The sequence below is a fragment of the Colletotrichum godetiae genome, assembly GCF_030913485.1.
Source record: "Colletotrichum godetiae strain CBS 193.32 chromosome Unknown BDP55scaffold_14, whole genome shotgun sequence".
NCBI classification, from domain to species: Eukaryota; Fungi; Ascomycota; class Sordariomycetes; order Glomerellales; family Glomerellaceae; genus Colletotrichum; species Colletotrichum godetiae.
The window spans coordinates 357,393-385,067 of record NW_026851262.1 but is presented as its reverse complement, the minus strand read 5'-3'; the positions used below and the strand labels follow the sequence as shown (position 1 = coordinate 385,067).

The window sequence follows — 27,675 nt, the reverse complement described above, 5'->3', positions numbered from 1 at the left end:
GATTTCACCTCATTCTGCGAATGCCTTCCATTACGTTAAGACTGTCTTCGGGCCGCAGCACTTGAACTAGTCATTGTAACGGCACCCATTGGCTGGCGGTTTAAGTAAGGAAGTCCGTGTTGAGGTGTCGGCGACTCTGGAGTGCCAGCTCTTAGGTAGACACGACTGCGGATTTAGAAACGGGATTGTTATAGGAAGGTAGGTTACGAAACGAACCTAGAACAACTTCAGACTGGTACCTCCGGTTGAGACCATGGAGGATTACGGCCTTGAAGATATGTCGAGTGTAACATTAATATTATGAGGCGAGTCCTTTCGTAACGATGGCATCGCGCCACACATCATTAGAAGCACCTATAAAAACGCTGGTCATAGAGCGCTGATGCCTCCTCATCTCTATAGGTTATTGGGCTGGTTGCGCTCCGAGGCACCTTAGGTATCCGGATGTTCCCCTAATCCTTCTTTACAAAATAACGATAGCCAACACTAAATCGGCTCGCATATGAAACTTCATCCTAACATACTTCTTCCTTCAAATTCAATCCTCTCTTTCGGAGTATTTCACCCTGAACACTACCGAGCCGCGAACTTGAGTCAAGGTGCGAGGGTCTAAGTAAGGTAGGTGGAACATGCCGAGATGTTGATGTTGACTTGTGTCCTCAGCTCATATTCGGCCAGCCAGACATTTCAAGTTGGCTTCACAACAGAGGCAACTATGCGCTCACAGTCCACTTGTTCGTGCTGGCTGAAGACCATGTTGCCTTCTTTAACCCGTAAAGCAGTCAACAGCGGCCTTTTTAATGGGAAATACCTGAGCCTGTTGCTTGCTTCGTTCCCCGGAACCCCGTTGACTAGCAGCAATTTTGCCGTGGCCATTTCGCCGCAGCTAGATAACCCTTTTGAAGAAGAGTCTGTCAGCCACGCAGGACGGGAGGGTCCCGAGGATGTGCGTAGTGTACATTGTCAGAGCACGAGGCGGAAAAGTGTTGACGACAGACGGCTCTCCCTGACACAGCAAAACACCAAATACGCCACTTACAAGTATCGAGAAGGCTAGGCTCTGAAGACAGATACTTCGCACGAAATGATATGACGATCAAAGACACGGTTCAATCTTTATATTTTCTTCACAAGGACACCATGTCTACATCGAGGCCCAGTCCTCAGACCTCAATTCTCTTGTACAGCCTCGAACGCAAACCCCGTTTTCCCACACCAAAAAGAACTCCTCGCCGGCCCAATCAGAAAACACTCTTTGTCTCCGGAGCGTGTTTGTACAAATCTGAAACCATGTCTGTTCCTCCATCACACTTTCACCACTTTCAATCGTCCTCAATATCATCATCACTAATAACCAAATTCTGCACCGCCAATCCAGCCACAGACCCATCACCCTTATGCCGAAACGCAGACCCCTTCTTCCGCGGCGACGCCTCCTCTGAAGGCTTATCCGTAGCCCAAGCATCGCCCGGCATAACACCATCATTCTCCTGCGCGTCCTCGGCTTCCGCCTCATCGTCGTCGCCCGTCTGCGGACCGATACCCTGGAACGACACAACCTTTTCAAGATCCTTGAGCTTGAAGGAGTGCAGCGTCGACTTGCGTCCGCGGACGATGGAGGCCATGTACGGCAGGCGCTCGAGGAGCATCTCCCTACGCGCCGAGCTGCCGAGGGAGAGTAACGGCGCCGATGCCGCGCTCGCGTCCGTCTTCGATGAGATCTCCTTGGCTGAATTGGGCTTTGACTGATGATTAGCCATCCAGCTGCCCATATCGGCCTGCTTGGGCCGTCGAAACGCGCTGGCGCCCTCGGTGAGACTCTTCCGCGGCGCATTTTCTTCCCCCTTCATCAGCTTCGTCGACCAGACATCAACAAGGGCCTCGAACTCTTCTTTTGTGCGCCACAATTTGAGACTGGTCGGGTAAAACATCTTGAAGGCGTCCGCGCCCTTGGCACCTGTCGAGGCCTTGCGCTTGACGGGTGACGGCAATGAGAAGAGCATGCCTCGAACGGCGACGTGGAAGGCAATTTCATCTTGCCGAAGAACATGGCTTCCTGAATCCTTGCCAAAGTTGGAGGTGCCCCTGCCGCCAAAGAAGGAGTCCCATGACGGGAGGAGCAGGTCACTCTCGGATAGGTATTCTATACACCCGTTGACGTAATCCAGAGGTGTCGACGCGTCGAAGGGAGGTACATTCTCGCAGGAGAACATGTAGTTCTCGTGAAGAGCCGAGATAAAGGTCTGCGTATCTGTGCCGGTTTCGTCCACCAACGTATCGACCGATACTTCTGACGGCTTCGGGCGGGAGTGATGTGCGAGGTAACTCGGTAAGCGCTCAGCTGGATTCGATGTTGAGGGCGCTTCCTCCCTCTTGTTGTAGACCACTTTTCCAACAGCGTGAAATATGCCGAGACTCGCCTCGCGCTGAGAAATGAGTTCCAGGGTATCTTCTTCCCCCTTTGTGAGAGAGATGCCCGCCTTGGCGCCCTTGGACTGCTTACTCAAGGCGATCTTGGCTCCCCAATCCGCGTCTTGATCGCCCTTCAAGCACATGAATTCCAAAGAAGAAATTGCACTGCGAATATCCCCTATCTCGCCCAAGCGTTTCAGCACTTGAGGTCCTGGCGTGCGCTTCCTCCCGGATTTGCGTGCTTCTTTCATCACGGTTAATTCCAGTGCTTTCGCGAGCAGGGTAGGCGCAACGGCATTGAACTCGATAACCCGTGTTCCAGGGTGCCGCAAGATCTCGGGGCCAAGCAGACGATGTGCGGTGAAGCTATCTGCCGACGCTGACGTTGTGGTCAGTAGTGTCTCCGAGATGACCAACACAACTGGCGTGATGGGCTCATTTGCAGGTCGCCGCCCGTAGTTCGAGAGCGATGGCATGTTCGACGCCAAGTACTCCAGGAGGGTGTTTCTGAAAGAGGTCAAGGCTGTTGAGGACCTTGAAAAGGTGTTGGGAAACTCTTCCACGAGGATGATCTTCCCGAAGAGGTCGGGCTTCGTGCTGGCGGGGCGCGGTGCTTCGGTCGTCAGATCGGTATCCAGCTGGCCAAACTTCCCACCTCTGCCTAGGAATTCCTGGAACTGGGCCGAAGCTGATGTGTACCCGAGATGTGCGCCGAGAGCACCGGTTGGATTCCTCCACTCCAGGAGCTCGTAGCCCATGTCCCTAGCTAAAAGTCGCATGGTGGTAGTCTTTCCGGAACCCGCAGCACCCTTGAGAATCAGAAGTCGCTGGCGCATCCGTCCGGCGAGGACATCTTCCAACCACTTCCTCACGTCTGAAACCTTCCTCTTGTGTACCGCCAGCTCATCCAAGTTCAGGGGCCCAAAGCGTTCCGACCAAGGTCGCAAATCGTCGTCGAGAGCTGCCAGCTTGTTCGGGCGCGGAGGCTTGAGGAACCTCTGGCTTGATGCTAGACCCGTTGACGACGAGACGGGCGTGCTGTCTCGAAAGCGCTTCCGCGCAATCTGCCCTACAATGCTCGAGGTGCTAGCCTTCTGCTCTGCAACATCGTCGTCCTCGGATATCGGATCGCTTATTATGTCGTCGAGGGGTACGGTCCTCGAAGAAGTAGCTGGCTTTGCGCCGGACTTTGATGCCTGCTTCGAGAATAGCATCATAAGATTTCCATTGCGGCCCTTCTCTTCCACCTTGACGCGCTTCGTCGGTTTGCCCTTGGACTTTTCGGGGCTGGTACTCGGGCTCTTTGTGTTCTTGTTCGATGGACCATTGCGTGATTGAAGTATAGCTGGCGCTGCGGTGGTTCGACGCTTCTCGGCTACGCGGCTCTGTGGTTTCGTTGGGCTGGGAGATGTAGTCGCGCCTCGCGTATCCGATTTGGAGGGTGATGAGAGAAGAAAGTTCGTGAGTGTATTCGTCTTGGGTAGGTCTTCCTCATCGTCCGACTCGACGACGTTGCGCCTTCTTCGTTTGGCTGGCGGAGCCATTGGGCGGGATAGTGGTACAGAAGCTCAACATGAGCGCATGTTCTCTGCAGGTTTGCAGGCTGACCGACGCGTCTGAACTTTTTCCTGGCAATTCGGAGATGTTGAAGGCGCGGGCAGGCTGTGAATAATATGCAAGAAAGAATGACCAAGCATGCACCTACCTGCCTCTCTGCCTAGGTCTTTTGGCGGGCGTCTAAAGCACAGCTGCATCCTCGTCATTTCCGAGCCTCGCTAATCGGGCCCCCACTTTGATGCACTTTACAGCGAGTGGACACTAATTCGTCGCTAAATCATCTGGTCTTGTCGGTACTGGCGGGAACACCCCGCTATCTTGGTAGCGACTTCCTTCATCTTGTATCTCAAAGATGCCAAAAGCAAAAAGCAGAGTCAGGCTCGAACCCCCTTGACAATTCATCAAGGACTACATCAAGCTTCCTGGCCTCTCTCCGTCAACCGATGACAACACTGGACAATTCTGGAGTTACAGCTCAGCCAGGGGAGGCCTCAGGACTCGGGATTGAATATTCAAGGTTGAATACCTCGTTGAAAGGAGCGAATGCCTTGCCCACTAAGAATTATGCTAACTTCACGCAGAAATCCATTGAATGGGCAAAGGATTCAGAATCTCAACACGGTTGGTGATGTAAGCTGTTGACAATTTGACATATTCATTATACATTTGAAGTCGTTCTCATGCTATGTACCCAGATGTTGTACAGTAAAGCTGTTTTAAAGACAGTCGAAGCTAGGTCAATCCGGCTTGTTCCCAGTAATGTGCCACGCATGTAGACAAGCCCGTTCCTAAATGCATGTTTGCTTCAATAATACCCCCCAGACTTCAGGTCAGCAGCTCCAAACGTCCACCCACGAAAGTTGTCAACGAACGTCAGAGCAGACGCCAAATACCGCTCGTGCACATCACCCCAAGTCCTAGAAGCCTCTTTCATGGCGCGAATTGCTGCGAAGCCTGTCAGTTCCTATATGCTAAAGCTTGAGCTAGTGTACTGACCTTTAACATAGTGAGCATCGGTAGCCCATTGCGAATTGAGAGCTTCATGCTCAACGTGCCCCCAGTGACGTTGCTTCAAATCCGTCTCCACATTTTCCGGGTCGATCTTTGGCCGCAAGAGGGAAATGTAGACACCGAGTACGAGCAACCACCACTCCCTTACTAAGCTTATGTGAAACTTGACCGGAATCACCGGAAGAAGAATTCGGACGGCATGGCTCGTCGTGAGGAGATGTACTGTGAAGAAGTTGTATCCGTGGGTGCCGCGGGGTATAGTTGCGACGAGGAGCGCGACGGCAAGCTCCTGTGACTCTTCGAACTGCTTCACCGGGTCTGTGATAGTCCAGGCATTCCAGTATTCCAGGACAATGTCTTCGTGCTTTGCAAACAAGACATCGAGGTTGCCCAAGGACGGTTCCTTAAATAGTCCATCAAGTCGCTTGTCATCTGCAACCTTGTTAATCAACTCGAAAGTCGACTTTGAGCTGAATGGTGCCGGCTTCGTGTATCTCTTTTCGTCGAGGTATTGGTGGAAAAAGTTGTATTGCGTGGCAGCCAATGCTAGTGCCTCGATCGCGATCTCCTTGGAGTTCATCTCGTAAGCATATCCGAGGTGGATGAGGGGATGGCCAACTACATGAGGGGTCAGCAGATGTACTTCGTCACTCCTCTAGGGAATACGCACGACCACCAATGAGCCCATGAACCAGAGGCTCGTCGCCAGTAAACATGAACTCGTCGACAACCTTCTTCCATTCATAGGAGTTGTTTGCCAAATGGTCCTCAAAGAAGTCGACATAGGCTCTCTGATATGTCTTGTCGCCGAAGAGATCCCTCCAGTCATCATCTGAGACCTCGGCGGGAGACTCCTTCCATGGCTCGAGCTCCTTCGCTTCGGCCTCGTAGATATTTTGAAGCTGGCGGTCATTCGCGCCCAGCAAATAAGCAGACGAAAGAACATGTGCCGTGTGGTTGTCGAACCGGAGGTTGTTGTAGATTATGGAGTGGTTGACGTGGTTGGCCCTCAGCAGGTGCTTGAGGCATCTCGCTCGCCGGTCGTGGTCGGTCTCGACGTCGTGAACTTGGACAGGGGGGATGTTGATGGTTTGCGCCTTCTCGCCGTCTGAGACGAAGCGGTTGACGATTGGGACGTAGGATAGAAGACTGGGCGCCATTTTCGAAAGTAAAAGCCTCAAGAAGTTCCCATTGTTGGAGAAGGGAAAAGAATTGCGACGGAGCTGCAAATGCAAATTGCCGTTGAAGACATGGCGCGACCGCCCGAGAAGCGTTGGGAAAGTGACGTTTGATGGGTTTGACTGAGTGGGGCCATTTTATGCAGGGAAGGGCGGGCACGTCCACTTTTGCAGGGACCGTCCCACCTCGGCGCACTTTAAAGTGCCCAGCGCGCCCAGCTGCTCGACGCTGGCAGACCTCAACCCCGCCATTCCCGGCCGGATGCCCCGCTATCGGTCGTCCGGGGACGGAACGCCAGTAAAGGCATTTCTTCCGAGAGCCCTCTCCGACTTTGTTTCTTTGGCCCGCACCCGTCTTGTTTAGTAATTTGGAATGGAGTTGACGGAGCTTTACGCACTCTGGTTAATCCACTGCTGACCCAGTAGTACTATCGGGTTTCTGCCTCGACTGACTTCCCAACAATCGCCAGTTTCGGTGACCATTCTTCAGTCCAAGCAGCTGAATGACGGAAACGACATCAGCTAACTCTGGAACCGATGGAACCAATCAATACCAATCTGATGTACTTCCTCTACCAGAGAGCACCCTTTTGGACCGTATCTCGTAGTCGCAATCGCTGACTCGGGTAAGACGACCGCCCGAGATAACCGAAGGCGACACAAACGATCATACCTTGCTCCTTGATACACAAGAACACTATCCCAGACATTGAAGAATCTACACGGGGTACTTAAGTCACAAATGACCCCAGCATCGTGTTTATGTTTGCCTTAGTTTCTCCCGGGAACAAAAGCGGTTCACGATATCTCTCGCCCCCCTACTTTGATGGGAAGGAACCTGGAAGTGCGTCCTTGCATGCGATCCTACATGTGACTCTACCATCATATAACCAACACGCATACGCGCAAATCAAAGCACTTGGGTATGATCCTCAGCTGTGCTTATGTAACTGAGCATGAAGCTGTCGGCCTATCCAGACAATACCTATCAACTCCAAGTAATTTTCGGTGAGTCAAGGGACTCTGATTGGGAGTTTTAAATTGGGTCATGAGCTAGCCATTGACCAATAATATACCTTACATTCACCGAGAATGTAAGATATCGTGTAAGTCGTGGTGAGGCAGCTTGTCGAAGAGCCGCAGCACACGACGTATAACTTGGTGTGAAAGAGCAAATCCAGGGCCCCTCTCCAATTTCGTCCCTACAACCCAACTCGTCACAAAGTGAGCGCGAATTATTTGCATCTTGTTGACAAACATTGAACATAAAATCTGTTTCGCCCCTTGTTCTCCACCCCTGCCTTCTAACGGCGACTTACATGACCGAGATGGGGTTCGAAAAGGATATTTACAACCTCTTGGACCACGTTCATAATGCAAAGCTACCAGGCCGCAGCCCAATGGCTTATCAGCCCACTCCACAGGTTCACAGTAGCGGTCAAGAAAAGAACTTAAGTGAGGATGATGAGCTTTTCGAATTCTTCTTTGACTATACCCGCTACCAAGCATCTGCGACGAAGGATTCTCCCCGCGTACGGAATCTAGCACCGCGAACCATGACCGGCACGACCCCACTATCAGACAACGAGACGGGGAGTACGACAGAGACATCTTCTATCCTTACCCCCGAACCTGATGTCTCCACCCCCGGGTCTGCCTTTACGGACCTTGTCTCATCTCTCGAGGTCTTCGAGAGTAGTGACACCCCCTCAAATGTTCTACAAGGCCTTTCCGATGACCCGTACCTCTTCCCCCGTCTCGACAAGGAGCAAGAGCTTCCCCGGTTACCTCGTCTCCTCGTTCCTGGTTCCAAGAAGAGATCCAGGTCCAACAGTCCCGGCGTTCAGAAGCGTGTAGTCAAGGACATTGGCAAGACCAACCAGGTCCGAAATGCCGGAGCATGTATGCGATGTAAGATCCAGAAGGTCCCGTGTAGCGCGACCGGCGTGTGCGAGAAGTGCGTCAAGGCACACCCCAAGGAACCCCAGAGCTCTTGCTTCCGGGAAGACTTGGTCACAATCGCAAGCAGCTTGACTCATCAGCGATGTAGGTCTTCTCTCATAACTCTTGAGCACCGCAAAAGTGGGGTGCTTGTTGTCCATGAGCTAATGCTTCCCAGTCGCTGAGCTCAACAGGAATATGGAGATTGAGGTCCGGGAGTTGCTTAGGACCGCCCATCCACAATATCTAGAGCCCATCTATAAAGGAGCTGTGCTTTTTTCTCGTAGTCTGCCTCAAGTTGGGCTTCCGACTACGCTGCGCAACTACCGCTGCATGGTAGACGGCATGTCTCAACAGCTCCACAGAGGCTGTGTTCTCTCTAGGGAGCATGGCGGTGTTCCGTCGTACCAGGACCTCGTCAAATGGGCAGAGCAAATGGTACTACCCGAAGACCGCGATACCTTCGAAGGAAGCATCGAACGGTTCATCAAGACGTACTCCGCACCTCACCGGTTCCGTCAATATCCCAAACGGCCACAGGTATGGTGCAATATCTGTTGAACTCTTAATACGCCCCCTGGTACTAACGCTGTCGCAGATGGAACTTCTCGACAATGTTCACACTATGAAATGCATGTACAAGATCTGTTGTCAAGGCGACTTCATCTTCGTTCACGAAGGTACTGGAGCAGTGAAACAAGTTCCCTTACCCGCCCAGGCAGAACTGAGAGCCGTTGCGCGCATGGCCCTCGAAAAAGCCGAGAGAGACATTCTCAAGGCGCTCGACAAGCTGAAAGCCGCTTCGACAAAAGTTCCCGAACAAGACTTGCCTGCTATCTGGGCCGCCTCGTGGCAGCTCATGTTCATCTATCGAGATCTGCTGAGAAACAGGACGCCGCGCGACAATGATGCCGGGGCGCTCCTCAACGCGGTGGCCGTCTTTTACGCAGCCCACTTTAGGACCTCGTCCTCCCTTGGCAAGTTGACGTTGGATAGTCTGCAACGTTATTGGGGACCTGGCGAGACTCAGCAGGCGCAGCTCTCTGCTGCGTTTGATCATGCTCTGAGTCTTCGCGATACTCTCCGTAGGTCTACTACCATGCTCTTGAGTCAGTGTGATGTCACTAATAGATTGGTGGCTAGATCGAACAATCGCAGCTGGTATTGACGAGATTGATCATCGTCTCAAGGCCTTGGTTGTCGACCCGGAGATGAAAGTCCTGGGACGACGTACGAATAAGAAGACGAGCGGCAGCAAGTGACATACTGCACTGCTCATATGGCGATTGAAAGTGAGGCGGAGGAAACCTGAGGGCCTTTGTGTCCTGGTTCCGCTATGAACATGAAGATTATGATGTATGACACGTATGGTGGATTCTGGTCTCTTTGGTATAGCGTATATTTTATGTTGGCTCTTGAACTTCTTTTAATGTGCAACCTTAGCTGGTGTTCTGGGATACGGGGGTTCTGCGTTCGAAGCGAGGCAGAGACCTAGTCGCTGCAGTGGGATGGCGTTTTTGAGTTGGTCTTTGAACGCCGTTGGCTTTCCTCCTCTCCTCATGTCTTGCCAAGGCAACAAGCCAAATATCAATCCATTGAGCTGAGAATCCAATCCTTCTAAAATTGAGGCTTGGGAGCATATTTCGTCGCACGCGATCCTGTCTCTCTCATAGTAGTCAATGTCGTAAATGACGTCGGCTGACAATCACTCGTCAACCCGAGATCTTGGAGCCCATAAGTTAGCTTCATGGGCACCAGCTGGCTGCAGTCTCAAGATAAGCTCATCTTAGCCTTATCTAGGTCCGAACCAGCGGGGTCAAGGGATACCCTGGATCTTATTATCCGAATACTCAAACATGACTCCCCGCGATGTGTTGCTGCCAAATCAAACGTCGGGGTCATATCTATGGATCCCTGTTTTTTGCGCGGGAAACCCGCACTCTTAGTCTCTTACAACAGTTGGCCGAGGGAATCCAGGCGTTCTGGAAACAAAGGCTAAGTGGATGTAGAAAGCGGCTTGATGAACTCCACGCATAACTTGTTTCTTAACTATCAAGTACTCGTCAGATCAATCGCATGTTGAGGCTGGCAACAAGACCTGATTGAACAACTGACGTAACACTCACAAAATGGCATCATCAGATCATCCCTATCAGAAGCTCGATATCGACGAGCGAGTCAAGCGTGTTCTTCTCAGAACGCCGCTCATCGATGGCCACAATGACCTGCCTCAGCAACCGCGGGCTTGCTTTCACGGCAAGATTCACAACAACCCCAAGTTTGACTTCGCAAATGGATTCGAGAGGGGAATGACGGATATTCCTCGATTGAGAGAGGGTGAGTTGCATTCGACCCTGTCCTACTCAGTTGACGGAAGTGACTTACACAAAATCCAGGTGCCGTTGGTGGTCAGTTCTGGTCTATCTGCGTGCCCTGTCTGAGGTCCGCGGAGAACTTTTCGACGGCAGAGTACTCTGACATGGCGCGCGACGCCATTGAGCAGATTGATATGACGCTTCGGCTTGTTGAGTCGTATCCGGAGACGTTTGAGTTGGTGAATGGGCCGGATGATGTGAAGAAAATTTATGAGTCTGGGAGGATAGCTTGTTCTATCGGTATTGAGGGGTATGTGCTCACTCTGAGGTGCTGGAGTGCTCATGATAGACTAATAAGCTTGAAAGATTGCACATGGCTGGCAACAGTATCGGTATCATCAGAGCGTTTTACCGCCTGGGCGTCAGATATGTAAGTTGAAGAAACTTACAGATACTATGAGGTCTGAAACTAACTCTGCTAGTGCACTCTCACTCATGTGTGCAACAATGCCTTCGCCGACAGCTCAACATCCAAAGTCGGCGCTGTTCACGGCGGACTCTCCAAGCTAGGCCGCGCAGCACTCGTTGAGATGAATAGATTGGGTGAGCAAGACAGCTCTAAGAAGCAAGCAGTCAGCTGACGAGCAACAGGAATGATCGTAGACATCTCCCACGTCTCAGAAGACTGCGCCAAACAAGTCCTACAACAGACCCGCGCACCAATCATGTTCTCCCACTCCAACGTCAAGGGCGTCTTCGACTGTCCCCGCAACGTCCCCGACCACATCCTAGACATGGTCCCAGCCAACGGCGGCATCGTAATGGTCACCTTTGTACCGGAGCACGTCACCACGCGTAGACGGGACGCCAAGATGGACATGGTTCTCGATCACTTATTCTACATTGCCGAACGCATCGGCTGGGACCACGTCGGTCTCGGCTCCGATTTTGACGGTATCGCGTCCGTCATCCCTGGTTTGGAAGACGTCAAGTGCTACCCGAGACTTCTCAAGGCTATTCTTGATAGGGGCGCGACCGAGGAGCAGCTTGCCAAGGTGGCTGGTGAAAATATCTTGAGAGTGTGGCGTGGTGTTGAGAAGGTTAGGGATGAGATGAAGGCTGAAGGGGTCTTGCCGGTTGAGGATGTGTGGGAAGATCGGACATGGTGGAGGTATGATGGATACTACCAGATGCCGGACCCTGATCCCGAGGACAAGTTGGGCTTGGATTGGTATGGCGTTCCGCCCCCGGATGAGGGCTTGTATCTGGACGACAAATAGGACTCAAAGCTATTCAATGAAAGTTCATGAGAGGTCTCTCTTAGACCGATAAATTGCATGACTGTAAATTCATAAGGATACTGGACGAATGAGGCGGTCGATTTCAGTAAGATTCACGGTTCATCACATCGCCCCAATTTTAAGTGAATATCCCACTGAAGCCGAATTCTGGTGACTGCTGCCTGATGCTGTCTTGATGGTTTAACTGTCTAGAAACCTTCCAGGGAATGGTCTACAAAATTGCAGTCAGCCCATTTTCGGAATCACGGCTGGTCGTTGTGACGTTATGCGCGGGGTAGCATGCGCAAGTCATGGCCGCGGATGTCTTCAACCGGTGATAAGACTTTTCCGCGGGAAGCACTTACACCCCCCAGTTGTGCCACCGGCTCTTATCTGCTGCTTCTCGGAGGGATACCGAATTATTAACAACACATCTGTAGATCCGGCACATAAGTCGCTAATCACTCTATATAGCTAGATGTTCCTGAGATGTAGATGAAGCCGGGCGACTCGCATCGCAGCGGCCGAAACACCTTCTCTTCCCTCTCCTAGATCTGTCTGGGCTATCACCATGAAGACAGAAATGACTCCCAAAGAGGAGCTTATGGCCTTCGAGCCAACAAAGCCCCTCGACCTCCTCGACGCAGCCGAAGGCGAGGTGATTGACCCTGAAGAGAGCTCCGCACTTCTGAGACGCCTTGACCTGCGCCTGATGCCGCTCCTCTGCATCACCTACGCCCTACAGTCCATCGACCGCACGACACTAAGCTACGCCGCCGTCTTTGGAATCCGCGAGGACATTGGCCTCACGGGCTCCGAGTTCTCCTGGGCCGGCGCGCTGCTGTACCTGGGCTACCTCTTCTGGGAGTTCCCGACAAACGTGCTGCTGCAGAAGCTGCCCATCAATACCTTCATGTCGGCCACCGTGGTACTGTGGGGCGCTGTGCTCATGTGCCATGCCGCGTCGCACAACTTTGCTGGGCTCGCGGCAACGAGGACGTTTTTGGGCGCGTTTGAGGCCTCGATTAACCCGGGTACGATGTTGCTCTTCTCGATGTACTACTCGAGAAAGGAGCAGCCTGTTCGTATGGGCATCTGGATCGGGTCTGCGGGCTTGGGGTACATCACGGCTGGTATCGTGACGTTTGGAATTGGGCATGTTCAAGGGTCTATCGCGAGCTGGCGGATTCTGTTCCTGTTTTGGGGCGCAATTACGGTGGTTTGGGGTGTTCTCATGCTCATCTTCCTTCCTGGCTCGCCTTTGACGACGAAGTTTCTGTCGGAGAAGGAGAAGGCGATGGTTATTAGTCGCGTAAAGGCAAATGGCACGGGAGTTGAGAACAAGAAGTTCAAGTGGCCTCAATTTAGGGAGGCCATGACGGATTTGAAAACATGGCTTCTGTTCTTGTTTGCCGTTGCGAGTAACACACCCAACGGTGGATTGACGACAGTGAGTTGATCCTATGTTACCTTGAAGACTGCAAACTGACACAACGATAGTTCCAAGGCCTCGTTATCAAGGGTATGGGCTTCTCGACGCTTCAGACCACTCTCATCCAGATGCCCTCGGGAGCAGTGCAGCTTATTCTGTGTCCCTTGGCCTGGTAAGCAACCACCATCTTCCCTATCACCTCAACTTCAGCTTACACAACACAGCTTCTTCGCTTCCTACTACCCAAACGCCCGTATAGCCATTATGCTCACCTGTCTCGCTCCTTTCCTCGCCGGCATCCTTGGCCTTTGGCTCATCGACCAATCTAACCCCTATGGCCGCCTCGCTTGCCTCTGGATCTCCTTCGCCTACACGGCAACCTGGACACTCTCCATGTCCGTCGCCACGGCCAACACCGCCGGCCACACCAAGAAGATCACGACAAACGCGATGCTTCTGATCGGGTACTGCCTCGGAAACTTTGTCGGCCCCTTCTTCTTCAAGGCGGAACAGGCCCCACGGTATCCCCTGGGCGTCGCAATGATGATCTTCTGCGTCGGCATGCAGATTGCGTGCTTGTGCGCCCTCTGGTCTCTCTTGTGGTTCCGGAATCGGTCCAGGAGGGCGGAACACGCGAGATCGGAGGAGAATGAGCACCAGGCTTATGAGCGTGGGCTCCTGGACGAGACTGACTTGCAGAACAAGTACTTTAAGGTTCGTGGGCTTGAATTCTTTGCACATGGATCTCTACTAACAGCGTTCAGTACGTGTACTGATTACAACAACCCCTCGAGAAGCGCACCGGACGTCAGAGTCACATTATGTATCTAGAGAAAAGTATTCAGTTTGGTGAAATAGAATTTTGAAAGATCCCAACAGCCGCGAGTTCCAGAGAATTCCGAAATCAGCCTAATATAACGTGATAGTTTGTAGAACAGTTTTCCCAGCCTCTGACATCTCGCCGCGCATTGCTCCGTGCATGTAGCACTCACTCACTACATGGTACCTAATATGCTTCCTGCGGAAAATGAAGGCGGCTGAACCGTCAACGTCGCTATTGTTATAATGTTGGTCTTCGTTGTTTCTGACTGGCCGTAAAATAAACGGCATATGTCCTGAACAGAGGATCCAAACCTCGTCTCCCAGTTTCGTACCGTAAGTTCCGACGCCAGTGCCACCTCCTCTTGTGAGAAAGGTGGTCATTTTGCTGGCCGTCAGCCAGGCTGCCATACACAAGTTCTCACGGTCGTCTGACCCTTGAATGTTCGCCCAACCAAGCACGGCTTTCTCTACATCACTACGCATCGTGAAAAACCTTGCGGAATGGTCATCTGTGCCCAGTGTCTTATCTAGCTCGCGGAAGGTACTGGCAGCATCTGCTGCAGAATCCCTCTTCCACTTTTCCACCAGGTTTCTAATGGAAAACGAAGAGGAGTAGACTGTATCCGAGGAAGCGTCGGCTAGAGGCACGCCCGTGCCCACAATTGTGCCAACAAGATATCCATGAAGCGATAGGCGGCGCCCGTCGCTCGAAACAACATTTCGAGAGTCCAGCTGAGGAATGCCGTACGAAGCGTTGTAATATTCACGTAATACATGAGCTGTTACATATGGCTGTGGGTCGATGGGCTCTGTCTTCCCTTTGCGACGCCAATCTACAACCCAAGTTGGTTCCTCCACGGGCGTTGCACTTGGCCGGCGTCCCAAGAGCGGCAGCAAAGATTGAGAAGATTGGATGAGATCCACTGTCACTCGACTATATAGCTCATCGCAGTCGATATCGTAGTTGCTTGACTTCACGCTCGGCAATGCCCCTGCAATGAAAGGCAGTAGAGCGAAGATCTTGTCGCGCGGGTCCAAAGCTTGGCGGTCGCAGGTATTCCAAAGGAAGCTAGTGATATCTTCACCAACTCCTTGCGGCCCTGACCCAAGAGCAGCCCTCAAGCTCACGAGTGATATGGTCAGCCTTGTTAGCGTTGTAATCGCCTCATATATAAGCCACTCATCTCCGGCGAGTGTCCATCCTTTTAGACTTGAAAGAATCACATCCGCGTGGTTCAAAGCGAAGTTCGTCAATGGCGATCGCGAGATCGTGAAGGGCCCCCAAAGAAACGTCGCCGTGGGAGGAGCAACACACTCTTGAACTATCCATATTCGCCGCCACCACTGGCATTTTACCAGGCTTCGAATCGTGAGATTGAGTTTCTCAGAACCTTCAGCGGTCGAAAAGCTAGCATCTTCTGCTTTGGCATAGTATAGGAATTCGATGAATTCCAGACCATAGCGAGCAACGTCCAAGCTGAGCTTCCCTTCGAGGAGGTCAACCTCACCCAACCACATCAAGCAATTGCTGCACTTGCTGTAAATTTCGAACATCATGTCGACCTGTACCCGCTTCTCCTCGTGATCATCCTGATTGATGCACAGCGCATCGGCCCAAAGAGTGGTGCGTTCCTGCTCAGATCTGACTCGTCGCAGAGCCAAGAACAAAGACGTGGTAATTTTGAGCTCTTTCCCATCCACCATAATGTATTTGGTGTTAGAGGCGTCGCCCCAAACATACGATATACATTGGTAGGCGGGTTCGTCATCGAGGGTAGCCACACTGAACGCGCCTTGAATCGCACTTCCTTGGCTTCCGGGCCAGAGGGTGAATAGTCTTATTTGCTTGGCTGGATCTTGTAGGAGCGGCCGCACATTTGGCTCGTTGTTGCCTATGGGTCAAACACAAAGTTAGCTAATGTACCTAGGACACGTAAAATAGGGGGTGATTCGTGTAACCTAACTGATGGCTATCGTCCTGGATCTCAGGTAGAGAGAGCTGGCCTAGATCCGCCATGATGGGCAACCTATCAAGCTATCGCGAGATGTGTCAAAACTGGAGAGTTGTTTGACAGAAGTGCGGGGGAAGGCAGGTACTAGGTCGTAGGTGTGATGGAATAATACTGCCCGGTTATCTGCTTCATTACAAACACCCTTGCCGCTGCTCATTGGTCCCCTTCGCGCTGGGTCATAACTTGCATGTGTTGGAGGGCGCTTCGCCGTCAGTTGTATGGAATCGTCACGCTGTGCCAAACCTCTGCATACGGCCGCGGATCGGGTCGCGGTGGGAGTGGACACCCCGACATCCCCGACTCGTCCGGTTCCGGAACCAGCACGGGCAGCGGCCGGGCTTCGTACCCTCCCCCTCCGCATCCTCCCATGATTACATCGCCATCCATGTCAAAGACCCAGCTACTGCAAATTTCCACGTTTAATATGCCAATCATGAGTACGTCCCCGTCTGCGTCAATCCACCATGGCGGCACAGGCTGCACTGCCGGCCTCGATACTGGCTTTAGGTGCGCTGATTTACATTGTATCCTCGCTATGGGCGGGGGAGAGCGAGGTCCAGGCAGTCTCTCGGTCGATTCATTGGGGTAAGGCTTGGATTTGATTTGGTGACTGAGCAACTGCGTCCTGAGAGAGGGGCGGTGTACCATTGGAGATGATGCCGCAGAGGGAGAGAAAATCTGTGCATTGTTTGAGAGTCAATGCAATAAACAGGAGACCTACGTTTTAAGGGTGTAGTTATGAACTTGGTGAATAGGAATGGACAACCAATGTCGACACACTTGATCCAAAGATAACTCTGTCTAGATTTGAATGAGGGTGTTTGGAGCCGAAGGTTTTAAAGGTATGGTGAATCATGGGAAACAAAGAATGCGTTCACGAACAGATAACCCCCAAGTTCTTGGGGTCGTCTCAAAGAAAACATGCAACTCGTTTCTCAGTACTGAATAGACGTAATTTTCTTTATTGTCATGAGCGCATGTTCATCTTGAATTAAGCTCCTACTACGCCGACCTCGAATTACATCCCATTTGTGTTGGTAGGAAACCTGTCCGTAAGTGTCTAGAGGGAAGACACGCAACGATCCGGACAGTTGTACTCATGCTCTCTAGTTCTGCTGCAAGCGATCTTGGAATAGATGTGATTCACGTTGGCGAAGCGGACAACGAGGGGCAAGATCGGGCGAAGAATACCATCCTCAACCGCTTTCAAGCGGTACGTACAGTGGGCATCAGAAACACGAGAAGAAGCTTCATAAGAAATATGCCCAAAGGCAACATTTTCCCCGAGACAAAGAAGTCCTGGGGAGGTGCGATAGAGATCATATTCAAGATCAGCGAGGTCGTCGGTCTACCTTATAGTGATCTTCATAGGATTCGTCGATACACTTCAACCTCATCAACACAAGAGATAGTTGATTAACTGCTTGGAAATAGAACTCAGAGCTTTGCAATTTATCAGAGTACATCAAAGTAAGGGGTTTGAATTAGTCGATTCCATTTCTATACTCTCAGAAGTCTCTCCGTCTTTTGGTCTCGGCGTCTCTATACGCTCCTTCCACCTCGAAGCGCTACAAACGTCTTCTGTGTGTCTGTGTGTCTTGTATGAGTCTGAGCAGACTACTCTCCCTCCATCTTTCTCGTCCTTCTATATCGCCTGCATGATCACCATCTTCTTCCTCTCTTCTTCTTGTATTAGAGCTTCGCGCCCTCCTTCTTCCGACCATGTAGTCAATGCTTCCTCCGCGGCGCCCGGTGGTACTGGTTCGACCACTTAACCCTCACCCCAATCTCATCCGCAATCTTGTACACGAAATTCGGCTCCCGCAGAAACTGCCTCGCCACAAACACCGCGTCCGCCTGCGTCACCTGCCCATGCTCCTCATCCACCTCCAACGTCGCCGCATTCCCCTGATCAACACCGTTATGCCCATTCGCCTCAGCCGAGCCGGAGCCTTGGGCCTGCACGATACTCCGCGCCATCTCCCCGCTCGAAATCATGCCCACGGCGCCGATGAACAACTTCTTGCCCTCCGCGGCCAGCGCCTCGCGGATCTTGCCGGCGATACTGACCTGGTAGTACGGAGAGATCTCAATCTTTTGAGCCTCGTTGTTGCCGCCCGAGGAGACGTCGAGCAAGTCGACGCCGGCTTCGGGCAAGAGCTTTGCGAGCTTGATGGAGTCCTCTACAACCCACGAGGGCTTGCCGTCGTATTCCATCCACTCTGTCGCTGAGATGCGCAGGAAGAGGGGCATGCCGGATGGGATGACGTCGCGGACAGCCTTAATGACTTCAAAGAGGATACGGGTGCGGTTCTCGAAGCTGCCACCGTACTTATCGGTGCGTTGCTAGGTCATGTCAGTACTTTCTGTGCCGCACATCATGATGAGGGGGGAAAAAAAAGAGAGAACCAAGAAGGGGTTCCGGAACTTACATTAGTCAGAGGAGAGAGGAACTCTGTAATCAGATAGCCGTGCGCGCCGTGAATTTCAATGACATCGACACCAGCCTCGACAGCCCTCTTGGCAGACTCGGCAAAAGCCTTCACCACACCCTGAATCTCTTCAACAGTCAACTCCCGCGGCGTAGCCCATCCCTCGGTAAAGGGAATCGAGCTCGGCGCAACACAGTCGTCAGGCCACCCGCCCTCGCTCTCCAGCGCCAGAGCCTTGCCCTTGGTCTCTGTAATCCATGGCGCCAACGTGCTCGCCTTGCGGCCAGCATGAGCAAGCTGAATGCCCACAGCCTGGTTCTGCGAGTGGATGAAATCAACCACGCGCTTCAGCGGCGCGACCTGGGAATCCTGCCACAGACCGACGTCCTCGGGGGAGATGCGGCCGCGGGCCTCGACGCCCGTGGCCTCGATGATGGTCAGCGACGCGCCGTGCAGGGCGAACTGGCCCAGGTGGACGAGGTGGTAGTCCGTCATGTGGCCATTGTCGGCGGAGTACTGGCACATGGGCGAGACCCAGATGCGGTTGTGGAGGGTCAGGTCGCGGATCTGTAGGGGCTGGAAGAGCGTCGGGGCCGCGGGGGCGTCGACGGGGGTTCCGGCGGGGGGCTCCTGGGCCGGGGTGTAAAACGGCACGCCTGGGGCGGCCTTGTTGACGGTGCCGGTCATAGTCGTTGTCCGGGGGTTACCGTTTATTTTCTTCTTCGCGCAAGAGGGGACCAGAGACGAGGGTGGTTGTGCGGGGATAAGGTGCCGTGGTTTGCGGCGTTTTCTCGCGGTGCTTCGTTTGGGAAGGGGAGGGGCGGGATGTTTGGCCAGTGGTTTCGAGTTGATGAACTGTTGTTCAGGCAAGCGGGCAGAGGGACGGATCTTGGGAAGGGTTGTCAAGGGGTTTTATCAACAAGGCTAAAAGCGCCGGATCGAACCCCTCGAACCCCGGGAACCCATATTCCGTGTCGTCACAGCAGTCGAGGGCGACTTGTCCTGATTTGTAAAGCTGTCGATGCGGGCAGCGGGCTGGGTTGGTAGGTAACAAACACCTCGGCATCTAGAAGGCGATATGGAGCATGGCGAAAACGGCTATTGGATCGAACCCTCTGTCTCTAAGCTCAATGCTCCAGGATAGTGGGGGTGTCTTTCGACGCAGCAAGTTTAACAACAAAGTCGATTTATCAGCTCGGTCTAAAGTGCGTCCATGACAGCCTGTTGCGTCTGCTATCCGACGAAACGCCCTCCCAAAACGCCCTACAGCCCACCTTCTGTGCGGCGATTGACTTGCTCTTTGCTCAATGAAGCCATCCTGTGCTTGCTGAGTAATTGCAGATTGGCATGCGTCAGTCCTGCTGCACTCTACAGGTCCTCCCTCCTTCTCCTTCTCCTTCTTGTTGACCGGAAATAATTCTTGAGTGGGAAACGGCCTCTGTCCGGAGTGGGTCTCCCCGAGTGGCGTCATTCCGACTTGTCCCCCTCTCCCCTTCCTCCCCCGTGGCGCCGAATCGGCAGCCGCCCAACCTACCCCTCCATCCCTCTTCCCTACCGGTCCTCGCCAAACTGCGAACCGAGTTTCTGGTTGATGAAGCGCCGTTTCTTTCTCGAAGCCTTCTGTGAAGACTAGCTCATCCGGCAGCGGGGGTTTCAACTGTGCGAAATGTTACGATTGACTAGGCTATACGATCAAGTATGACACCCCATGTCGTATCTGGATGCTTATGCCTGTAGGTAAAACCGACGTCCCTTGCTCATGTCACCCACCAACCAGTTGGGGACGAACCTGGCCTTGAGAGCCTAGTATTCGTACATGGAAACGGCTTCAACCACGCCCTGGCTCTTACTACTACACAATCACCAGAGCACGAGAATGCGACGAGACCAAGTGATTGAACCTTGCAATTTCATGTATTCATGAACATACTACATTAGACCATGGCCCGTTAAGGGGCTCTTTGAGCCTATATCCGTTCAGGACCCATCCCTGAAAGCGGTATCTGTTGAATTCCTTACTTTTCCCTGAGTCCCAAACCCGCTTGCAAAACGCCGTGGAGATGTGTTGAAAAAAGAACGCCTATGTTGAATTTGCCTGTAACCTTCCCCTGTTTTTCCGGTCATCCCCGCGGGTATCGCCACGTCATTGTCTGTTGAAAAGACTTATCGTTCCCACCCAACACCTAAATCACACTCATGTACACCGCATCAACTGCCCAAACTTAGTTGGAGTACTTCTGGCGGAAGTACTTGGCAGCGTTGACCATGTTGACCAGGGCGGCCTTGGTCTCGGCCCACTGGCGGGTCTTCAGACCGCAGTCGGGGTTGATCCAGAGCTGCTCAGGGCGAAGACCGTTGTTAAGCATCTCCTCGATGCGGGTCTTGATCTCCTCCTCTGACGGAACACGGGGGGAGTGGATATCGTAGACACCAGGTCCGATGTGGCGGGGGTAGGCCTTGTCCTCGAAGACACGGAGGAGCTTGGCGTCAGACTTGCTGTTCTCGATGGACAGGACATCGGCATCCAGCGCGGCAATGGCGTGGAAGAAGTCCTGGAACTCGGAGTAGCAGAAGTGGGAGTGGATCTGGGTAGAGTCCTCAACGCCGGCAGTGGACAGCTTGAAGGAGTCGACGGCCCACTTGAGGTAAGCCTCACGCTCGGATCCGGTGCGGAGGGGAAGACCCTCACGGAGGGCGGGCTCATCGACCTGGATGACGTAGATGCCAGCGGCCTCGAGGTCGACGACCTCGTCGCGGAGGGCCAGAGCAAGCTGCTGGGCCTGGACGGACTGGTGAACGTCGTCACGGGGGAAAGACCAGCGCAAGCAGGTGATGGGGCCAGTAAGCATGCCCTTCATGGGGCGGGCAGAGTTGGCAGCGGCGTACTTGGACTCCTTGACGGTCATGGGCTCGTTGTTGCGGCGAGAGATGTCACCGACAACAATGGGGGGACGGACGCAACGAGAGCCGTAAGACTGAACCCAGGCGTGGGTGGTGAAGACGTAACCGTCCATGCGCTCACCGAAGTACTGAACCATGTCGTTACGCTCGGGCTCACCGTGGACGAGGACGTCCAGGTCAAGCTCGTTCTGGATCTTGATGGTCTCCTCAATCTCCTTCTCGATGAACTTCTCGTACTCCTGGGCAGTAATCTCGCCCTTGGTGAACTTGTTACGAGAGATACGGATCTCCTTGGTCTGGGGGAAGGAGCCGATGGTGGTGGTAGGGAAGAGGGGAAGCTTGAGGTGCTTGCGCTGAGCCTCAATACGGGTAGGGAACTCAGACTTGCGGTTGTGCATGGCCTCAGTGACCTCAGACTGGCGCTTCTTGACGTTGGGGTCGTTGGTGCGAGCAGAGGTGGCGCGGGACTGGATGTCCTTGGCGTTCTCATCGAGCTTGGCCTGAACGGAGGCGGCATCGGTGATAGCCTTGGCAATGGTGGCAACCTCAGAGGCCTTCTCAGAGGCGAAAGAGAACCATCTGTAGACCTCCTCGGGGAGCTTCTTCTCAGAGGCGAGGGTGTGGGGAGTGTGGAGGAGGGAGCTGGAGGTGGAGACGATGACACGGTCCTCGCCGACCTTGGCAATGGCCTGCTTGACGGTGTCAATGGCACGCTGGAAGTTGGTCTTCCAGATGTTACGGCCGTCGACGACACCGGCAGAGAAGACCTGCTTGGGGCCGAGCTTCTCGAGGACGGGGCCAAGCTGCTCAGGGTTGCGGACAAGGTCGACGTGGAGACCGTAGACGTTGCTGATGGCGGGGAGAACATCGAAGTTGTGGACAATGTCACCGAAGTAGGTGGCCAGGACAAGGTTGGGGAGGCCAGCACCGACGAGCTGCTCGTAGGCGGGCTTGAAGGCGTCCTTGGACTTCTGGGGAAGGTCGTAGACCAGGATGGGCTCATCGATCTGGACGGTCTCGGCGCCGGCAGCCTTGAGCTGCTTCAGGAGCTCGACGTAGACGGGGACGAGCTTGTCGAGGAGGGAGATGGGGTCAACGGACTGGCCACGGTCGGGCTTGCCGAGGTGGAGGAAGGAGACGGGTCCGAGAAGGACTGGGCGGGTGGTGATGCCGGCAGCCTTGGCCTCGTTGAACTCGCGAACGGGCTTGGGGTCGGAAGCGAGCTTGAAGGTCTGGCCATCCTGAAGGGTAGGCTTGACGTAGTGGTAGTTGGAGTCAAACCACTTGACCATTTCCTGTTGATGGACCCATTAGCACATGGTCCAAGCTTTTTTGGATTTTTTTTGGTGGTGGTTTTTTTTCCAACAGCTCAAATGTTTGAGCGGGGGCGGGGGCGGGGCTTACCAGAGAGGGGACGTCGATGCCATCCTTCTGGTGGCCACGGCCCATGGCGAAGTACTCGTCAATGGGCTCGAGCTTGGTCTCAGCATAACGGGGAGGGACGGCCTGATGGTTTCGTAAGCTTATGATTCTATGTGGTATTGGTCATGGATGGAGGGGGGGACGTGAGTCACGTACGTTGAAGAGCTGAATGTGGTCGAGAACGTGGTCGTAGTGAGCAAAGTCGTTGCTGGGGATGATGTCGACACCGGCATCCTTCTGGATCTGCCAGTGAGCAAGACGGAGTCTCTTGCCCTCAGCGAGGAGCTCATCGCGGGAGAGCTTGCCGCCCCAGTAGGCCTCGTTGGCCTTCTTGAGGTCACGGTTCACACCCATGCGGGGGAAACCAAGGACCGATGACTGAACCATTTTGAATGCTGTTGCTTGTCTCTGCAAAGTATTCAAAGATGACTGAAATGTGCGTTGTGTAAAATTACCTCGCCGACAAGAAGCAAGGTAAGGAAGAAAGAATTTAGAAGACAGGTCGGTTGAAGAGGGGAGGAGGAAGAAGAAGGGAAGAGTGAAACAGATGGGAAGAAGGCGGAGGAGGGGTTAATAGAAGTAGTCGGACGAGGAGGGTGGAAGGAAAAAAAAAAAAAAAAAAAAAAACTCTACCAGGTGGCCGAGTCGGTCGGTGAATTGGGCAATTGCGTGCGAAGGTACAGCGGAAGATGGGTGAGGGTACCTTAGCAACAGCACAGCAATGGAAGCTCAGTGGCTGGGGTGACGGGTCCCGGATCCAGTCAATTGAGAGCGAAGTCGGCTTTGGATCTTCTGTTTCCCTTTGGTCCCTTTGGGATTTCCCTTTTCCCACCATACGGAGACCTTACGGAGACATACCTATGCTACGGAGACGGTATACCCTACGATCAGCCATTGACCCAGGGCTTTTGTCTTGTTGGTTTACGAGTTTTCTGCCTATGCCTTTCCTTCGCTTTCCTTCCTTCCTGCCTAAGTTCCTCCCACCTCTTCCTAGTATGTACGGTGGTATGGCCGTTCCTACCCCTCCATTGCGTATGCTTGGTGCTTGCCCAGGAAGGAGAAAAAAATGAGGCGAGAATTCTTTTCCCACCATGGTCCCTTAGCGTCAAGGTGGGGTGGTTTTGGAAGGGAAGGAGGGGTTGTCGCAGATTGCCCTTGAGATACGGCCCTCTGACACGCCTGGAGAATGCGGCGTGGCGTGAAGCTGGAGACTCGATTGGGGAGCAAGTCTTTGGACGCATCCACCCAAGCAAGAAACATTTCTGGGCCGCTGATGGCGGGGTACAACAATTGAATAATGTCACTACCATGAGCTATCAGAAGCTATCATATTTGACTGGGAGTTCCCAGCGGCAACGCACAAGCCACCCATTGTTCTCTGTTAGTGCCCCTCAGTTCCCCAGTTGAGAGGCAACGTACACAGTAAAGAACAAGACTAAGCTCGAGTTGTCACCGTTACTTTGCGTCTTAGGTACTGCGTATAGATTATCATCTTCTTCTGCCTTCCATCTTGCGAGCTGACATGCCGTGCCACCTCGCTTGTTCACCCATTGCGTCGGTGTGCCTGAGGATAATGGCCCGAACGGCCTAGAATATGACACTACTGGCTGTACGTGCCTGTTGATGCATAAGACGGCAACCCCATCAAAAAATAAGGTAAGGTGAGGTAAGCGCCTTAGGGCAGGGCAAAAGGCGAGTTGAGGTTGTCCATGTACATGACAACTTTCGAAAATGTGAGAATAGCAACCCAAAGTCAAAACAATAGACGGGAACCTGAGAGCAAAGGAAACTCAAGAAGGAGGGGCAGCCGTTTCCCTATTGGTTGATTCCCACCTGATCGCGGCAGGAACGCAGGGGACCTGCCTCGATATGGAAGGGCGGTGTGGCAAGTCGGGGAATGCACCTCCAGCCTGTGTTCCTGCTCGTTCCTGCTTGTTCCTGACCGTGCCTTTTTGCATTCATGAGAATATCCGTAGGTACGTATAGAAATCAGAGCCTGAGGGAAAGAACGTTTTCTACTCCGTAACCTCTTACCTTAACGCCTTGTGCTTATCGTGCTCGATGCTGTCCTTGGCACGTGCTCATTACTTTGCCTCAGGTATCAACGTAATCCACTTGAGCTTGTGCGGCCCCGTTTTCACTGCTATCGCGTCTTTCCATTCGCTCAATCCTCCACCGTGGAGCTGCCGCACCTTTTTTTCTTCCCCCAGGCTTGCTTGAAGCTGCTTGTCGGAGACCTGCTAGGGTGACCTTACTCGAGCGTGTCGAGCTCTGCTTCAGGAACCTCCGCCTCGGATTCCATGCTACCTATGGACGTCCTCACCGTTGTCGACGACCGCTTCCTGACTCTCGCGGCTTCACTAGCTGCGCGGTTGTGTTACCTCGTCTTGCTTTATCGAGAAAATGATGCATGTTACATTTATGAGTTGTCTACTTCTGTCAATCAATGTCTCACCCTCACGCGTCAACTGTCTCCCTCGATTGGACGAGCATTTTCTCCCCTCCTTCAACTGATGTTATGACAGCAATTGCAGGTCAAATGTCGAGACCGCCTCGAAGTTATCACAGCTCTCGTATTGTATCTTTTTCTTCGACAACGGTATTAGCCAATCATCCTTCAGCCGCCACTCGTCACCGCCTCTTATAACGGTCTCCCTCGATATACCAAGATGCAAGACATACCACGCCAGTCTGGACCAAACAATGTGTCGCTCGATTGATGGTCGCAGGAGCAGTTGAAGCTTCCGACGTCGACTCTTTCAAGATCACCAACACTGCCCATCCGCTAACACCAGAGCGGCGTGGGGCACTCAGACGGCCGCCATAAACGCATTTTTTTTTTCTTCGATTCTGGGGCAGTCCGCAATGGCGTGATCGGCGGCAAAAAAGATCCAGGATCTAGTCAGTCTGGCTGACAGTCTGACTAGCACGAATGGCACCGACTGGGTCTACAGCCTACCTCTAGACTCTCTACGGAGTACGGATACACTGGAGCAGATTGGAGCAGATTGGAGCAGACTGGAGCAGAGTAGGAGACTGAAAGCATGGAGCACGCAGAAAAATCCGCGCAAAACCTTCCCAGCAACAACCCTGGCTCCCGGTTCTTCCTCTTGTTACGGGGTCTCATTCTCGAATCTCGAATTCTCAACCCCCTACCGCCAACCCCACCTCTCCATACCCGTACATCGGAGCCAGCACGCGCCGATATTGCAGGTTGGAAATGACCGGGCTCTTCAATGGGCACCGCCTCCAACGCTGCCGCCCGGCCCGGCCACCAGATGCCCTGTGCTCGACCTGGCAAGTCTCCTTTGGCCCCCCTTACCAAGGGCAGCGAGCTCAAGGAGACTTTTAGACTCTTTTTCGCGGGTCGCCTAGCGTCGAATCCGGCCGAGACCCAGTTTCAAGTCTCCGACTCTGCACCTCGTATTATACGGGCCTTCACTTTTTCCATAACCTCTTCCAGACTCTCAACTCCACGACTGAAACCAAACGTCCCATGGTAGCGATATAGGTGCCCGGACCTTAGCATCCCGTCTTTCTCCTTCATGAGCAGCAGGATTTTCCCGCCCGCGTTGCACTGCCTCGACGATCCAAGCACCATCAGACGGATGCTTGGGTCTTGGAATGCAACAACGCGACGGCGCAGTCATCTTTAGACTTCTCGAGCTCAAAATGCCGTCAATGCCAGCTACGAGAGCTAGTGCTTTCGAGCATTGGAGTGAACCCCTTCGCAATGACGCTGGCTGGCGATGCCCTCAGCCATAATCGTTAGCCGAGTTCAACAGGGTCAAGCAATCACGATGAGCCAGCCTGCCAGAGCGAGTATTCCCCGCGCTACAGTCCGGGATAGTGGGTGGCACCGAAACATGATCCTTCTTGTGGGCTTGTCTAGCTTGTTTACTGGCCACAACTGACAAGGAAACGACGATTCAAGACGCCTCATGTTTTCGTCCGACACAAGACGCCCGTCCCAAGGCATCATTTGAACTGTTGTTTCTTGCTGTGTATATAAAGAGGAAAACGCCACCAAAAATAGGAGATGAAGAAGTCACCACTGCACCGTCTGAGGGTGGATTGAGAGATTATCGAGCACCTTGGCTTGCCAAAAAAAATCTCGCCAAACCATCGATTGTAACTCCGAGCCAGGTGTAAGCAGGAGATCGCCTGCACAGACGAGACAGTTCTTGACAGGGCTCGGCGGGAACGTCAAGAACTGCATCCAAGCACCGGACCCCGGTCCTATATCAGCCACGGCTAAGATGCCCCAAGCTTCCGCTACAGCCGTGTCCCACGAGAACACAGCCTACAACCCTGTCGCCTGAAGCAGTTGAGGGAGCACTTCGCGCGGCACGACTCCCACACCAATGCACTCAGTGCGTTTGACAATGACGTTTGAAACCAACACCCCTACCATCCCAAGCAGCATCATCTCGTCTTTGACGTGAATCGCTGCCCCATATCAGCGTTCTGTTAAGCTGAAGATGCAGCAAGAGTCCTAGCAACTCCCGACAAGCCCCAGCAGAGCCCTGGCTGAGCACCAAGCCAGCCACACCCTTATACCCTCCTTTCTGAAACTGGCTTAACATCAATCATCACGTATAAGCTTATTCATACACTGCACTTGGCAGACGACACAGGGGGCCATGGTGTTAGGGAAGCTCGTGTGTGACCGTGTAGTTCCCCATATCTGCGGCGCCTCTACCCTGCTCAAGTTGCACCCAGACTTGGAGCAATTGATAATGAAGAGCGTCCTCGGATCCATCTAGGACTAGTTCTGGTGTACTCTCTCTTTTCTCTTCTCAAGCTCTCTGGGAGAGTGAAAGTAACAAACGAAGTCAACGGCCTTTCATTAGTGTGCTCTCGGGTTTTCTGGGTTCTTCAAATTCTTTAGTACTTTCTCCTACTCTACTTTCTCATCCAGAGCTGGCTCTTACACCAAGTGCTGGAACACTATCTTCAC

The 27,675-nt window shown here is 53.1% G+C and overlaps 9 protein-coding genes across 9 annotated transcripts; 4 read left to right on the top strand and 5 right to left on the bottom strand.

Annotated features, from left to right (window-relative positions):
• Nucleotides 1–637: 637 nt before the first annotated feature.
• BDP55DRAFT_630359 (uncharacterized protein) lies at nt 638–1,057 on the top strand (the record flags this gene model as incomplete). Its single annotated transcript, XM_060572140.1, has 1 exon — nt 638–1,057. One exon carries the CDS (start codon nt 638–640, stop codon nt 1,055–1,057), a length of 420 nt encoding a protein of 139 aa, XP_060431404.1.
• Nucleotides 1,058–1,103: 46 nt separating this feature from the next.
• Nucleotides 1,104–4,130, bottom strand: BDP55DRAFT_659163 (Rad17 cell cycle checkpoint protein). The gene has a single exon (XM_060574533.1). It carries the CDS (start codon nt 3,954–3,956, stop codon nt 1,323–1,325), a length of 2,634 nt encoding a protein of 877 aa, XP_060431403.1. The 5' UTR covers nt 3,957–4,130; the 3' UTR covers nt 1,104–1,322.
• Nucleotides 4,131–4,606: 476 nt separating this feature from the next.
• On the bottom strand, nt 4,607–6,305 carry BDP55DRAFT_659160 (uncharacterized protein). Its single transcript, XM_060574532.1, has 3 exons — nt 5,651–6,305; nt 4,966–5,598; nt 4,607–4,914 (listed from the first exon to the last, which is right to left on the bottom strand). The coding sequence occupies exons 1-3, from the start codon at nt 6,138–6,140 to the stop codon at nt 4,775–4,777; spliced, it is 1,263 nt and encodes a 420-aa protein (XP_060431402.1). The 5' UTR covers nt 6,141–6,305; the 3' UTR covers nt 4,607–4,774.
• Nucleotides 6,306–7,243: 938 nt separating this feature from the next.
• Nucleotides 7,244–9,706, top strand: BDP55DRAFT_659158 (uncharacterized protein). The gene is made up of 4 exons (XM_060574531.1): nt 7,244–8,204; nt 8,278–8,639; nt 8,698–9,184; nt 9,243–9,706. Exons 1-4 carry the CDS (start codon nt 7,478–7,480, stop codon nt 9,359–9,361), a joined length of 1,695 nt encoding a protein of 564 aa, XP_060431401.1. The 5' UTR covers nt 7,244–7,477; the 3' UTR covers nt 9,362–9,706.
• Nucleotides 9,707–10,228: 522 nt separating this feature from the next.
• Nucleotides 10,229–11,694, top strand: BDP55DRAFT_549279 (membrane dipeptidase; the record flags this gene model as incomplete). The annotated part of the gene is made up of 5 exons (XM_060568914.1): nt 10,229–10,436; nt 10,496–10,724; nt 10,781–10,844; nt 10,897–11,017; nt 11,066–11,694. 5 exons carry the CDS (start codon nt 10,229–10,231, stop codon nt 11,692–11,694), a joined length of 1,251 nt encoding a protein of 416 aa, XP_060431400.1.
• A 419-nt stretch (nt 11,695–12,113) lies between these two features.
• Nucleotides 12,114–13,978, top strand: BDP55DRAFT_703083 (major facilitator superfamily transporter). The gene is made up of 4 exons (XM_060577950.1): nt 12,114–13,144; nt 13,195–13,298; nt 13,351–13,840; nt 13,891–13,978. Exons 1-4 carry the CDS (start codon nt 12,266–12,268, stop codon nt 13,900–13,902), a joined length of 1,485 nt encoding a protein of 494 aa, XP_060431399.1. The 5' UTR covers nt 12,114–12,265; the 3' UTR covers nt 13,903–13,978.
• A 57-nt stretch (nt 13,979–14,035) lies between these two features.
• Nucleotides 14,036–15,965, bottom strand: BDP55DRAFT_630353 (heterokaryon incompatibility protein-domain-containing protein; the record flags this gene model as incomplete). Its single annotated transcript, XM_060572139.1, has 2 exons — nt 14,036–15,840; nt 15,908–15,965. 2 exons carry the CDS (start codon nt 15,963–15,965, stop codon nt 14,036–14,038), a joined length of 1,863 nt encoding a protein of 620 aa, XP_060431398.1.
• A 1,723-nt stretch (nt 15,966–17,688) lies between these two features.
• BDP55DRAFT_692730 (NADH:flavin oxidoreductase/NADH oxidase) lies at nt 17,689–19,079 on the bottom strand (the record flags this gene model as incomplete). Its single annotated transcript, XM_060577151.1, has 2 exons — nt 17,689–18,306; nt 18,393–19,079. The coding sequence occupies 2 exons, from the start codon at nt 19,077–19,079 to the stop codon at nt 17,689–17,691; spliced, it is 1,305 nt and encodes a 434-aa protein (XP_060431397.1).
• A 1,535-nt stretch (nt 19,080–20,614) lies between these two features.
• BDP55DRAFT_549073 (5-methyltetrahydropteroyltriglutamate-homocysteine S-methyltransferase) lies at nt 20,615–23,102 on the bottom strand (the record flags this gene model as incomplete). The annotated part of the gene is made up of 3 exons (XM_060568899.1): nt 20,615–22,588; nt 22,698–22,799; nt 22,872–23,102. 3 exons carry the CDS (start codon nt 23,100–23,102, stop codon nt 20,615–20,617), a joined length of 2,307 nt encoding a protein of 768 aa, XP_060431396.1.
• Nucleotides 23,103–27,675: the final 4,573 nt, after the last annotated feature.